Source organism: Procambarus clarkii, chromosome 1, assembly GCF_040958095.1.
Source record: "Procambarus clarkii isolate CNS0578487 chromosome 1, FALCON_Pclarkii_2.0, whole genome shotgun sequence".
NCBI classification, from domain to species: domain Eukaryota; kingdom Metazoa; phylum Arthropoda; class Malacostraca; order Decapoda; family Cambaridae; genus Procambarus; species Procambarus clarkii.
The window spans coordinates 24,382,360-24,395,850 of NC_091150.1; the positions used below are offsets into that span (position 1 = coordinate 24,382,360).

Below are 13,491 nucleotides of genomic sequence, written 5' to 3' on the forward strand. Positions count from 1 at the left end.
ATAAAGTAATTTTTCATATCTTTATTAATATTTAGCCTTTTCCTTTGAAAGTGGACTTGTTTTTTCCCCAGTGGTAATTCAACGTTCAAGGCAAAGTGGTCACTAAGTAGTTCCCGAACAACCCGAGCCTCCCCCATAATCCCCTGAGAGTTTAAAACGCAGGCATAGTCAAGCCGTCCTCCCCTGATGTGAGTTGGTTCATTGTTTCCCAAGAGACAGGTATCTGGATGATCTTGTAGAAACTGTAACCACTTGACCCCATTAGTATTAATACTACCTACTGTCCCAAGGCTTGTGTGCCGAGCATTAAGGTCCCCAATGACCAGTGAAGGATTAGTATAAATGCAGTCAGGTAAATAGTTAGCGTCGAAGCAGTTCCTGGATACATACAAATTAACTACAATAAATTCCCCTTCCCTTAATGATAATTTAACACAGACACTCTCTATACCTTGCGTTTTTGATGGCGGTTCAACTAACTCTGCTGGTATGGAGTTCTTAACATAAATCGACGTGCCTCTGATGTTATTTGCGGCGAAGAGGTGAAACCCTTTATAGCCATTTAATTTCAATAATCCTTCATTCCTATCCCCTGTCTCTTGGAGAGCTACAACATCAATATCATTTCCCATCACATAACAATGAACATCTGTAACCCTGTTTCTTAAACCATTAACATTCCATGACAACACTTTCAGTCTAGGGTGATCCATTATTAATCAATTCATTGCCTAAGTCATCCCCAATAAGTTCACTAAATGATAGCCATACCTTGTATAACATCTCCCACCTCCTCCCAAGTTCACCAGTAAAAGCGACATTGCGATTCTCAAGAGATTTTTTCAGCCCTGAGATTCTCAAGAGATTTTTTCAGCCATTATTGGCCCAAATGATTCTTTCATTTTATGTGTAATTATAGGGTTCTTCCTTTCCCTACGACTATCATCATTCACACACACTTCACTTTCCTTCATTTCATCACTCAATATTTCATTTTTGTCCTCAACCACTATATCCTGACTATCCTTCACCGTTTTGTGATTTTCCTTGACCTCCTGAACGTTTAATTTAGCCTCGATGGACTCGATTCTCTGCCCCAGATTTTGGAGGAACTCACCAACTTTTTTAAGTTCAGCCCACACTTCCTTGACCATATTATTATGACCCTCTTTCTGAGCCACAGTAGCCACTTCACTCACCGTTACACTGTCACTGCCGGAGTCCTGAGTGGTGGCGTGGCTGCTTGTTGCTGGAGCCTGCCTAAGTAAAGGTGACTCCTTTACCCACGCATTCGTCCGGTTCACTGGCACTGTTTGGGGCAGACTGTTTTTCTGTGCTCCCGGTGTCTGGGTAAGAGCTCTTGCTTGCTCTGTAACATTCACCGGCCGGAGAACAGCCATACTCGGCCTCTTGCTACACACAGCCGAGCTCGCATTGTGAACACCTCCACAGTTGCAGCATCTGGGAACTATTTTCTCACCCAGATTCAGTCTGTTTCTACACACAGTAGAGAGGTGAGACTTTCCGCAGAAACGACATCGTGGATCATTTTGACAGCTCCAGGATTTATGCCCCCATCTGCAGCATTTCAGGCATATTATGGGCTCTTCCACATACTTTGCTACATGCCTGTAGCCAGCCCCGGTGATGAACACTTTCTCGGGTACGTCGCCTCTCACTAGAGCCACCACCTGACTCCTAGCTTCACCTTTAATAAGGTGACGCTTGGCCCACACAAATCGTTGGTCGTCGAGTATAAACTCGGGGTCCAGAATCTGAGGGTATTTATAGATAATTACCTTCGTCAGCTTCTCGTTCCCCTCCGGTATTTCCATAAGAATTCCATCGTATCCTTGCTGGCTAAGAAACGTCACTGCCTCCATAGAACCTACCGTTAAGTAAGGTCTGTTTACACCTTCCTTCAGCAGGGGCTCGAACTTGCGGTGTTCTCTTCCGAGTTTGACGGTCCACAGCAGCTTCTGATGATAGGCCAACGTGCATGAGGCAGGGAAGAGAAGCCTCCATCTCCGCTGACCCTCACCTTCCTCACATCGTTCCGTCCGTTTGTCTGCATCAGTCTCGGCGTCGTTCTTCATTCTCTTATCGTTTCCGTTAAGTGTATTACTGTCCACACTACGCCTTGCCTCCTGTCTTCTTCGTTTCTTCTTATTCCTTGTCAGAACTTCTAGATACTCGCCCTCCTCGTCTGACTGGCTGCTTTCAGAGGCCATGTTAATAACGCCGTGAGAAGTAGCCATGTCTTCTGGTGACTGAGTCTCCATCTCAGTACCCAGCATGGGGGGAGGGGGGGGGGGAAGGTGCGGAGCAGGTATCTTGACCCGACCGCGTCCCAGGTAAGACTGTGTTAGCTGGATGGGCGATTCCTCTTGTACAAAAGGATATCATTCGTTTGTGAATTATTTTTCAAGTGTTGGTGCGGACAGAAGATTGCAGTGGATGCGAGGAAGGATTCTTTAAGATTTTCATTGAATATTTCCTCCATTCACAGTTTTATCTTTTTCCAAGGTCTGCATTTTCAAGCCCCATAGTTCACATCCATACAAGCTGAGATATTCACTGTTGAATAATTTTATGTTTAATCAGGTATCATAATGGCAAAATTCATATACAGTTGTACCTCCACTTATGAATTTAATCCATTCCCAGAGACGGGTCGTAACTCAAAAATTTGTTTCTCGAAAAAAATTTCCCATAGGAAATTATGTAAATTGAATTAATCCATTCAACACAACCAAAATTATTATCTTAAAAATACATTTTATACCGAATACCACTCTTTCTGTGAAGAGCCCTTTCGGTTTCCCGGAGCTATACCGGGCTGATGTGTATATATTAGACCGTGGCAACAATTAGTCGAAGGAGTTCTAAGCCTACTGGGGACCAGAGCCAGAACCTGGTGTCCTCAAGAGAGGCACGAGGAGCAATGGTCTAAAGATACCCCCGTGTAATTGGAAACAGTCTTTGTCTGCCATCTACCAGGTCAGGCACCCAGAAAGGTAGAAATTCCAAAACAAACTACTGCTGGTCAAAAATTGTAAACTGAAAGCCGAACTAGCAAACAGAACTCCCTCAATCAACAACAAGGAAACAAGTATGATGTCACCACAAATGTTGTGCATCCGTCTGTGCAACCCCCACCCATGTGGGGGTTGCACATGCCACGCCGGCAACTCTCCTTAATTCAGAAGGCTGTTGTGATGGCGAATGGCCAATTTACTCTGGCTCCATCCTTTGAGCAGTGCTGTAGAGCAGTGTTGTTGTTCAGTGTTAGTGTTGTCTGAGCCAGGAGTAATGCAAGAGTTCTGGGGCTGCATGCACCTAGGGCTACCTTCCCTAGGTGCCCCTGTAAGTACTTCCCCTGCGGCCTCAGGGTTATCTTCCTTGAGCCGTTCGGGAACTACCTCTGCGTGGTTCTGTTGCTGCTCGGTGATTGCCCGCTCTTGGGGTTCAGCTTGGGTGGTTCTTACTCCTGTTTGGCCTTGGGTAGGAGGCAGTTTCGTCGCTGGCTGTGGCGTGGTTTTTTTTTTTTTTTTTTTTTTTTTTTTTCCTGGTGGAGGTCTGCCTGGTGTGGCTGTAGGACCACTTGTATGATTTTGGTGGCCCTTCACTAGTTCCCTGTGCTTGCACACATCGCAGGGGTTCAGCTTTTAGTTTGTTTGCTTGGTAGTTCTGGGATAACCGGTTAGCAGCACCTCGCTTGGGCTTCCCTTAGCAGTCAGCCTAAGGGCCCTGGGAACCCCCTTTGGGGCTTACTGGTCCAATGGAAGAGACCTGTGAGTCCCACCTTTGTGCAAGTTTGAAGGTTGCTCTGTCCCCTTGACTTAGGGTGACACTCACCGTCTTTGCCTCTGCCATGCTGCTTGTTGGGTCAATGACACCTTTGATCCAGAGTCCTGAGAGTGATGTTCCTTGCTTGTACTCCAATTCATCCAGTCCAATGAGATTGCTATTCGGGTGCAAGCAGCTTTGGCGTTGCATACATGGTTTATGTTGCTGCAACGTGCAAGGTTGCTTGCCTTTCCTGATGCCCCTGTCGCTGCCCCACTTTGGTCATAGGGACCTGGATTTGGGGGTGTTAGTCGCCTCGACTTTGGTTTTATCTGCATCCCCTAGCCCTTCCCCTGCTTTGGTTCATCCTGCTTCCCCCCCTCCCACCCCACCCGCTCCCGGCTCCCAAATGTCTGAGGGTTTCGGAGTTGGGGCAGGGTTTGCCTAGTGGTGAGTCTCGGAGACTTTGGGGATTGCCCCTTCTGGATTGGCAGTAGGGGCATTCGAGCCTGTTCCTCCTGCCAGAGCCTTTGGGCCGCGCCAGCGGGCCGCCTTCATCCCGTTTTTTCCCGCGGACTCTGTTTTTTCTCCAGAGGCAGAGGGTTTGGAGGACTGCTTGGCCCTGGGTCCTGACATGGAGTTGACTTGGGGGGCTTGGGCCCCGCTTGACACCGCTTGGGTGTTGGTACCCTCGACGTGGGGCTTGTTACAGGGGGAGGGGTTTTCCTATCCCCCCTCCCTGTACGAGTTTGATGTGTGTTCGGTTCCGGGTTCCCTTGGGTTCTTTGGTTTCCTCCTTCCAGAGGTTTTCGGCTTCCTGCATCACACCAAAGGTGGTGCGGGAAGCCCTTGCAGCTTACCTCTTGCGAGACCTGGATTACTCCTCAGCAATGAATCCTTCTTCTTTCGAGTTTGGCCCCTCGTTTCATTTCTGGGTGCGTTACAAGGTGCCAGAGTCTAATTAGTTGGCGTACTGCCCTTTTTTTTTTGTTGGGGGCGTAGCATTCCATCTGTCGGACCCGCGCGCTTGAATGGCAGGAGTTGACTACGGTTGTTCAGGTTTACCTAGGGGGGAGTATGAGCACCTCAATGCATGCTTGTTCGCCCCCATACTTCCTCATGATGTCAGTCAGATGCAGCTTCAAGTGCAGGATCCCTCCCTTTCGGCGTCCCTAGTGGCTGAGGATTTGCATGCCTGTGGGCATTTGGCTTCGGTTTTGCATTTCTTTTCCCTGCTGGAGCTGTCTTCGGACTGGTTAAGCGAGGATGTGGAGGAACTTAGATCCGGGCCGGTGTCTGGTGTGTTTGCATCGGCAGCTCGGGCGTCGGCTACCTTGTTAAAGTTGTTTGTGCCTATTCTGAAGGAGACGGTGTCTCTGTTCTTTGCTTCTCGCCTTGCGTGCCAACAGGCAGTGCTCGTCCACTCTTTGGAATTGGCTTAGGCCCTGGCTCTTTGATTTTCGTCCCACTTTTGTCCGTTGCAGTTTGCAGGTCTGTGGTGGTGCATTTCCTGCATGTGGCTTCATTTAGTTGCTGGCCTATGTCAGACTTGTTGGTTCTCCGGGGGGGGGGGGGGGGTTGTTTGGGCCTTTGGTCCTTGTTAGCCAGTAGTGCCAGATTCGGGACCGGCACCTCCTGTGGAGCCGTCGGCGTCTGGTCGGGGCAGTGATCACTCTGAGCATTGGTTGGGCTTTCGTAGCGGTCGTCAGCCCTTTTGTGGGTTTCCTCATCGATGGGACGATAGGGGGGAGGCTCGCACTGTTTGTTCTCGCCTGGTCTCACGATTCGTGGGCATTTCGGGTCGTTTCCTCCAGCCTGCGGTGGCGTTGAGACGCTCCTCCTCCTTTGGGGGTATCGGGACTGGCAGGGCAGGCCTCTTCTCCTGTGCGCTGTCAGGTCATCTGGGAGTGGGTTCGCTTGGGCGTGGTCGAAACGACAACGTCCCTCAGGTAGGTTTCCCCACCTGTTTTCAGTTCCGAAACAGGACTGTGTGGATTTGCGATTCATACTGGGCTTGTCCTGTCTGAATCCCTGGGTCTTTTGCCCCTCCTTTCGAATGGCTACTCTGTCTCCGGTCCGGCTGCTTTTGGCGTCGGGTGCCTGGATGGTGTCTCTGGACCTCCAGGACGTGTATTGGCACGTCCCGATTCATCCAGGGTTCAGGGACTGGCTCGGGTTTGTCAGGGGCGACAGGCTTACAACTATCTTTGCCTTCCATTCTGTTTGAATCTGGCACCTTGCGTGTTCACACAACCTTACCCAGGTTGTGGTGACCCGTTTGCTTCTGCTAGGGGTTCGGGTTCTGGCTTACCTCGACAACTGGCTGGTGTGGGCTCCCAGCTAGTCTTCGTGTCTGCTCGCCAGGGATTTGGTTCTTATCCAACTTGCCAGGTTCGGTTCTTGATGAACTGGAGGAAGTCCCATTTGGTTCCCTCTCAGGTTCGGACTTGGCTGGGTCTAGTGTGGAACTCTCGGACCACTTCCTTGTCTCTCCCAACTGCGATGTTGTTGCAACTGTGGTCCCGCCTACGACTGTTCTTGGAGGGCATCCGGGTCACACGTCGGTTGTTCGAGCGGCTGTGCGGGAACCTGAACTTCGCTGTGCTGGTCTACCCGCCGGGTTGGATCTGTCTTTGGCGGCTGTTTGGTTTCTTCGGGGACGTCCCTTCCGCCGCTCTCGTGATCGCTGGGTTTGGATCCCGGGAGCCTTGCGTCACCGGCTTCCTCTGCAGGTGATGTGTTGCCACGGTCTACACATCAGCCCGGTGTAACTGAGGAGTCTTCGGGTCTCACCCAGAAATTGGCATTTCATTACATTCAACGTTGGTTTTTTAGTACTTCACTAATTTCTTTGTCATCCTCTATGTAAGAACCTTCACCTGTAAGAATAGGTCCATTACTAACAGTTGTTCTTAATTTTGATTTCGCATATAACTATGACAGAATCACAGAAACGTTAGAAGAAAAACAAAATGCAGATGTTTTATGCACAGATTTTGCTAAGGTATATGATAAGTGTGACTGTGGAGTGATAGCCCATAAAATGAGATCAATTGGAATAACGGGTAAAATGGAGCATTGGATTTTAAATTTTGTTTCAGACGGAATGCAAAGAGTAACAGTCAATCAAATAAGATCAAGTCCAAGTGCAGTGAAAAGCTCTGTACCCCAGGGCACAGTCCTTGCACCACTACTACCACACAACCTATATATTATGTGAGAAATCTTTAAAGAATTCTGATAAAGAAAGAGATCTAGGGGTGGTTCTAGATAGAAAACTATCACCTGAGGACCACATAAAGAATATTGTGCGAGGAGCCTATGCCACGCTTTCTAACTTCAGAATTGCTTTTAAATACATGGATGGCGATATACTAAAGAAATTGTTCACAACTTTTGTTAGGCCAAAGCTAGAATATGCAGCGGTTGTGTAGTGCCCATATCTTAAGAAGCACATCAACAAACTGGAAAAGGTGCAAAGACATGCTACTAAGTGGCTCCCAGAACTGAAGGGCAAGAGCTACGAGGAGAGGTTAGAGGCATTAAATATGCCAAAACTAGAAGACAGAAGAAAAAGAGGTGATATGATCACTACATACAAAATAGTAACAGGAATTGATAAAATCGATAGGGAAGATTTCCTGAGACCTGGAACTTTAACCCTTACACTGCTCAAGGGTCCTGGGGACATTTACACCCCTGTGCGCAAGAAAAAAAAAAATTCAATTTTTTTTTTCGTCTTCTAAACATGTTAATTTGTGTCCCCTGAGCACGGGGAAAAAAAAAATCGTAGGTGACATATTTTGGGCGCAATTGACCGAGGAAGTCTGGCAAAAAGTGGGCGTTGACAGAGTGGTCGTCAGACCCGGTCAGCGTCACCCGCGCTGACAGATGGGAGTTGCCACAAAGATATTATTACCTAATTGTTTCAATGTCTCCGATTGATTTTTTCTTAGTTTTTTTGCAGTAATATTATTCAATCGTGTGTATTGTAATATATTTATATAATAAAAGTGGTGAATAATCGCTATACTCAAAAGTATGATGTGCATATTAGTGATTCAATTATTATGTTTATAAAACAATAAACAAATAGTTTTGCTGCTATTACACTCTATACACAGGTTATATATAAGTATCTGCATGTTTTGGTCACCATAATGAACCACTAAGTTGGTACTGAGAGTCGAAAAGCAACGAAGAGTGACCGCCACACACCAGCCAGCCCACTCGCTGCCACTCCCTCAACACACGCACTAAACTTTCTCCCCCAACAATACCATTTGTGGTGTTATTACACTATATACAGACGTTATATATAAGTATGTATATATTTTGTTCACCACAACTGTACAGCTAAGCTGATATAGTTAGTTCAGGCACTAAGAGTCGTCGCTATACACAGATGGCGGCTGGCGGGTCCCTCACTCATTCAAGGTCACACGCACTAAACTTTCTCCCCCAACAATACTGTTTGCAGTGTTATTACCCTATATACACATATTATATATAAGTATCTACATGTTTTATGCACTGTAACTGTATACCTAAGCTTGTAGTGCGCCCAAAGAGCATAGTGGCCACCCTCTAAACAGCTAGACAAATCGTGCAGACGACATCACCCCCGTCACCCATATGGCTCCTCCCAGCATAATCCTTTTGCTGTTATTACACTAATACACACATTATATATAAGTATCTACATTTGTGTTCACCATAGAGAACCACTGAGCTAGTATGGTGAATGCAAACAATAACAGGTGGCCACACAGTCAGTAAACGATGCTGTCTCCCTCCGTCGCTCAGCATCACTCCTCCCACAGCGCTAATTATTACAACAATCCTGCTATTATCACAACCCTGGGTATTTATATCACAGTCATAGGTCATCTGTAATATTGTCATCGCTAAATAATAACAATTATATATTTATTTTGACATTTTTCGGCGATGCTGTGATCACAAGCTGAACAGCAATGCTGTTCGCTCATGCTGCGTGCGCCGGCCTTGGTTGCTCCAACAGTACTGTGCCTCTCACACCTGAGAATATTGCCCACGATTTTTTTTTAAATGGCAACTGTTTACAAGAGCCCTGAGGAAGCTACTGTGAACCCCGTGTAGCCGCGGGCCATTTGAATCAGGCCTGGCACCCTATGGCGTATATATATGCCATGCGCACTGTGGGACATGTTACTCAGGGCGTATATATATGCCATGCGCAGTTTAAGGGTTAAGAACAAGAGGTCATAGATATAAACTAGCTAAACACAGATGCCGAAGAAATATAAGAAAATTCACTTTCACAAACAGAGTGGTAGACGGTTGGAACAAGTTAGGTGAAAAGGTGGTGGAGGCCAAGACCGTCAGTAGTTTCAAAGCGTTATATGACAAAGAGTGCTGGGAAGACGGGACACCACGAGCGTAGCTCTCATCCTGTAACTACACTTAGGTAATTACACTTAGGTAATTACTACTCTTTCTCATTCTTATCTCTGATATAGACAAAAATACCAGTCACAGCTTCGTTTCATCCTTTGCAGATGATAAAAAATCAGCATGGAAAATTTCCTTTGTAGAAGGCACTGAAAAAGCCACATCCCAAAAAAGCCACATTTCCCCCACCTTTCTACAACTAGTGGAAGAGATGGGGCAAACAAGTGCATTCCTGCTTCGAGGGATTCGATTGTTTGTTTATATCACTGGGGGAGTTTGTTTGATGGTTTTGAGGCTTTGGTTTCTTTGAACCCAGCGGTGGTCTGTACTGTATTGGTTTGCCGACTTTCTGGATGCTTTTCTGGTGAGGTGGTGTAAAATCACCTGCTCGTTATGCCTCTGTGAGGATGCCAAGTTCTGGCACTGGTCCCCAGTAGGCCAAACAGAAATCCAGGGCTGATGCAATCTAGTAGTTGGGAGTCATCTCAGTGAGATAGCTTCAGTCAACCTCTATGGCTTCCCCAGGAAAATACCCGTATTATTTTTTAAATCACTGAAAACGTCAATACCTTTCTTGAATCCAAAGACCGGTGACTTTACTCTTGCCACTACCTTTGGTTTGACAAAAGTGTGTAATGTTTTGAGAAGTATAGTATGTTAATATTAAGACCAAAATAATAATATGCATGACAACATGATGTAATATATTTCAGGTGCTAGCAGAACACTGTCGAGATCCAGCACTGCTTGTGAGGAAGCAGATAATTACTTCTTTGTCAACACTTGTCACTTGTTACCCTCAGCATGAGGCTGTCATCACCGTGTGGATTAAGGGGGTTTTGCCACTTATCCTTGATCCTGAAATAAAAGTTCAGGAGCGTGTTGTAGAGGTGAGTTAATTTTGTTAACTGAGAATATATCTACACTTTTAAAACTTTGCAATCTTTTGCATTTTATTTACTAACTAATTCAACTATTCCTTTATACATGTAGGTTTCCTTATGATATTTGTGCTTTTGAGTATTAAAAGCTTTGCATTTGTCTGATTATAATTTTTTCTGATTGTAACTGAAAGAAAAGTCACAACTTCCATATAGGCACTGGATGTGGACTATCTGCTTCCTAAGTTATATCGGTCTACAGGCAGCTATTAAGATTAAGGGGAATTGTCTGCGTAACTGACCAGTCTTAGGCAAGAAGCCTTGAGTCATGACTCAGCCCAAAGGTAATCTTGCACTAGGCTCAATGATCAGTACCATTCAAACGTGGATTTGGGTCATGCCCTACAGAATCAAACTATATGAGGGATTTTGCCAGCAGCAGGTTCTGCATCAGTAGTTTAAATTGAGGAATCTAGTTATGAATCAACAATAAGGGACCACTGGATTTTGAAGGGTGTATCGTAAAGTCTTCAGGAAGCAGTAAACATTAGTTTATTATTTTGTTTGTTGGGGACAGGAAGCCTGTATTTAGATTTATCCAGGTCCCCTTAAGCATACTACTGACTTTCCTCAGTATTCAAACCACAATAGTTACCAAACTTCTGGGTACCTTTTTACTACTAGGTGAACAGAGGCATCAGGGATGCCTGGAAATCAGTGGGCAGAATACCCCATGAGGTGGGATCTGATCTAACTTACTCTCAATGTTACAGGCGACACCAAGTGATCTAAAATAAATTAATCACGTGGAATGTATTCAGGTTGTCACTATTCACTGACGTTCACTATTCACACCTGTGCACCATTCACTTACAAATGTCTAGAAATGTTAACTAAAAATGTCTATAAATTATATAACTTTACTAGGAGGCTAATGCAAGGGGTCAAGAACAATGGAGTCGCCGGCCAGGTTGTTGCCAGTTGCTGTTTGTTGCCACACTACAGATGTGAACCTGTAGTGGTCACGTGTCAATAGTCACGCTTGTATATGTGACGGGTACTCATTCACGCTACAAATGTGTACCTGTAGTGGTCACGTGTCAATAGTCACGCTTGTATATGTGACGGATACTCATTCACGCTACAAATGTGTACCTGTAGTGGTCACGTGTCAATAGTCACGCTTGTATATGTGACGGGTACTCATTCACGCTACAGATGTGTACCTGTAGTGGTCACGTGTCAATAGTCACGCTTGTATATGTGACAGGTACTCATTCACGCTACAAATGTGCACCTGTAGTGGTCACGTGTCAATAGTCACGCTTGTATATGTGACGGGTACTCATTCACGCTAGAGATGTGTACCTGTAGTGGTCACGTGTCAATAGTCACGCTTGTATATGTGACGGATACTCATTCACGCTACAGACCATACTGTGTTCTCAAAAATGTTCAGGGAATTTATATGAATGATTATTTTAATATTAAGTGTTTATTATGAGTAATTTATATTGGTAACTCAAGTATCTTATTGACTCATAAAGTGCAGTTACCATCATCTGTTGATCCTTGGGGTTATGTGGTTACCATCATCTGTTGATCCTTGGGGTTATGTGGTTACTGTCATCTGTTGATCCTTGGGGTTATGTGGTTACTATCATCTGTTGATCCTTGGGGTTATGTGGTTACCATCATCTGTTGATCCTTGGGGTTATGTGGTTACTATCATCTGTTGGTCCTTGGGGTTATGTGGTTACCATCATCTGTTGATCCTTGGGGTTATGTGGTTACCATCATCTGTTGATCCTTGGGGTTATGTGGTTACTATCATCTGTTGATCCTTGGGGTTATGTGGTTACCATCATCTGTTGATCCTTGGGGTTATGTGGTTACTATCATCTGTTGATCCTTGGGGTTATGTGGTTACTGTCATCTGTTGATCCTTGGGGTTATGTGGTTACCATCATCTGTTGATCCTTGGGGTTATATGGTTACTGTCATCTGTTGATCCTTGGGGTAATGTGGTTACTGTCATCTGTTGATCCTTGGGGTTATGTGGTTACTATCATCTGTTGATCCTTGGGGTTATGTGGTTACTATCATCTGCTGATCCTTGGGGTTATGTGGTTACCATCATCTGTTGATCCTTGGGGTTATGTGGTTACTATCATCTGTTGATCCTTGGGGTTATGTGATTACCATCATTTGTTGATCCTTGGGGTTATGTGGTTACTATCATCTGTTGATCCTTGGGGTTATGTGGTTACCATCATCTGTTGATCCTTGGGGTTATGTGGTTACCATCATCTGTTGATCCTTGGGGTTATGTGGTTACTGTCATCTGTTGATCCTTGGGGTTATGTGGTTACTATCATCTGTTGATCCTTGGGGTTATGTGGTTACTATCATCTGTTGATCCTTGGGGTTATGTGGTTACCATCATCTGTTGATCCTTGGGGTTATATGGTTACTGTCATCTGTTGATCCTTGGGGTTATGTGGTTACTATCATCTGTTGATCCTTGGGGTTATGTGGTTACTATCATCTGTTGATCCTTGGGGTTATGTGGTTACTGTCATCTGTTGATCCTTGGGGTTATGTGGTTACCATCATCAGTTGATCCTTGGGGTTATATGGTTACTGTCATCTGTTGATCCTTGGGGTTATGTGGTTACTGTCATCTGTTGATCCTTGGGGTTATGTGGTTACTATCATCTGTTGATCCTTGGGGTTATCTGGTTACCATCATCTGTTGATCCTTGGGGTTATGTGGTTACTGTCATCTGTTGATCCTTGGGGTTATGTGGTTACTGTCATCTGTTGATCCTTGGGGTTATGTGGTTACTATCATCTGTTGATCCTTGGGGTTATGTGGTTACTATCATCTGTTGATCCTTGGAGTTATATGGTTACTGTCATCTGTTGATCCTTGGGGTTATGTGGTTACCATCATCTGTTGATCCTTGGGGTTATGTGGTTACTATCATCTGTTGATCCTTGGGGTTATGTGGTTACTATCATCTGTTGGTCCTTGGGGTTATGTGGTTACTATCATCTGTTGATCCTTGGGGTTATGTGGTTACCATCATCTGTTGATCCTTGGGGTTATGTGGTTACCATCATCTGTTGATCCTTGGGGTTATGTGGTTACTGTCATCTGTTGATCCTTGGGGTTATGTGGTTACCATCATCTGTTGATCCTTGGGGTTATGTGGTTACCATCATCTGTTGATCCTTGGGGTTATGTGGTTACTATCATCTGTTGATCCTTGGGGTTATGTGGTTACTGTCATCTGTTGATCCTTGGGGTTATGTGGTTACTGTCATCTGTTGATCCTTGGGGTTATGTGGTTACCATCATCTGTTAATCCTTGGGGTTATGTGG

At 45.3% G+C, this 13,491-nt stretch overlaps 1 protein-coding gene across 1 annotated transcript in view; it reads left to right on the forward strand.

Annotated features, from left to right (window-relative positions):
* Cap-D3 (Chromosome associated protein D3) overlaps positions 1–13,491 on the forward strand; it is a 276,731-nt gene that overhangs the window by 9,343 nt on the left and 253,897 nt on the right. The window contains 1 exon segment of the mRNA XM_069323213.1: positions 9,936–10,112. Coding sequence (XP_069179314.1) covers positions 9,936–10,112 — 177 coding nt within the window.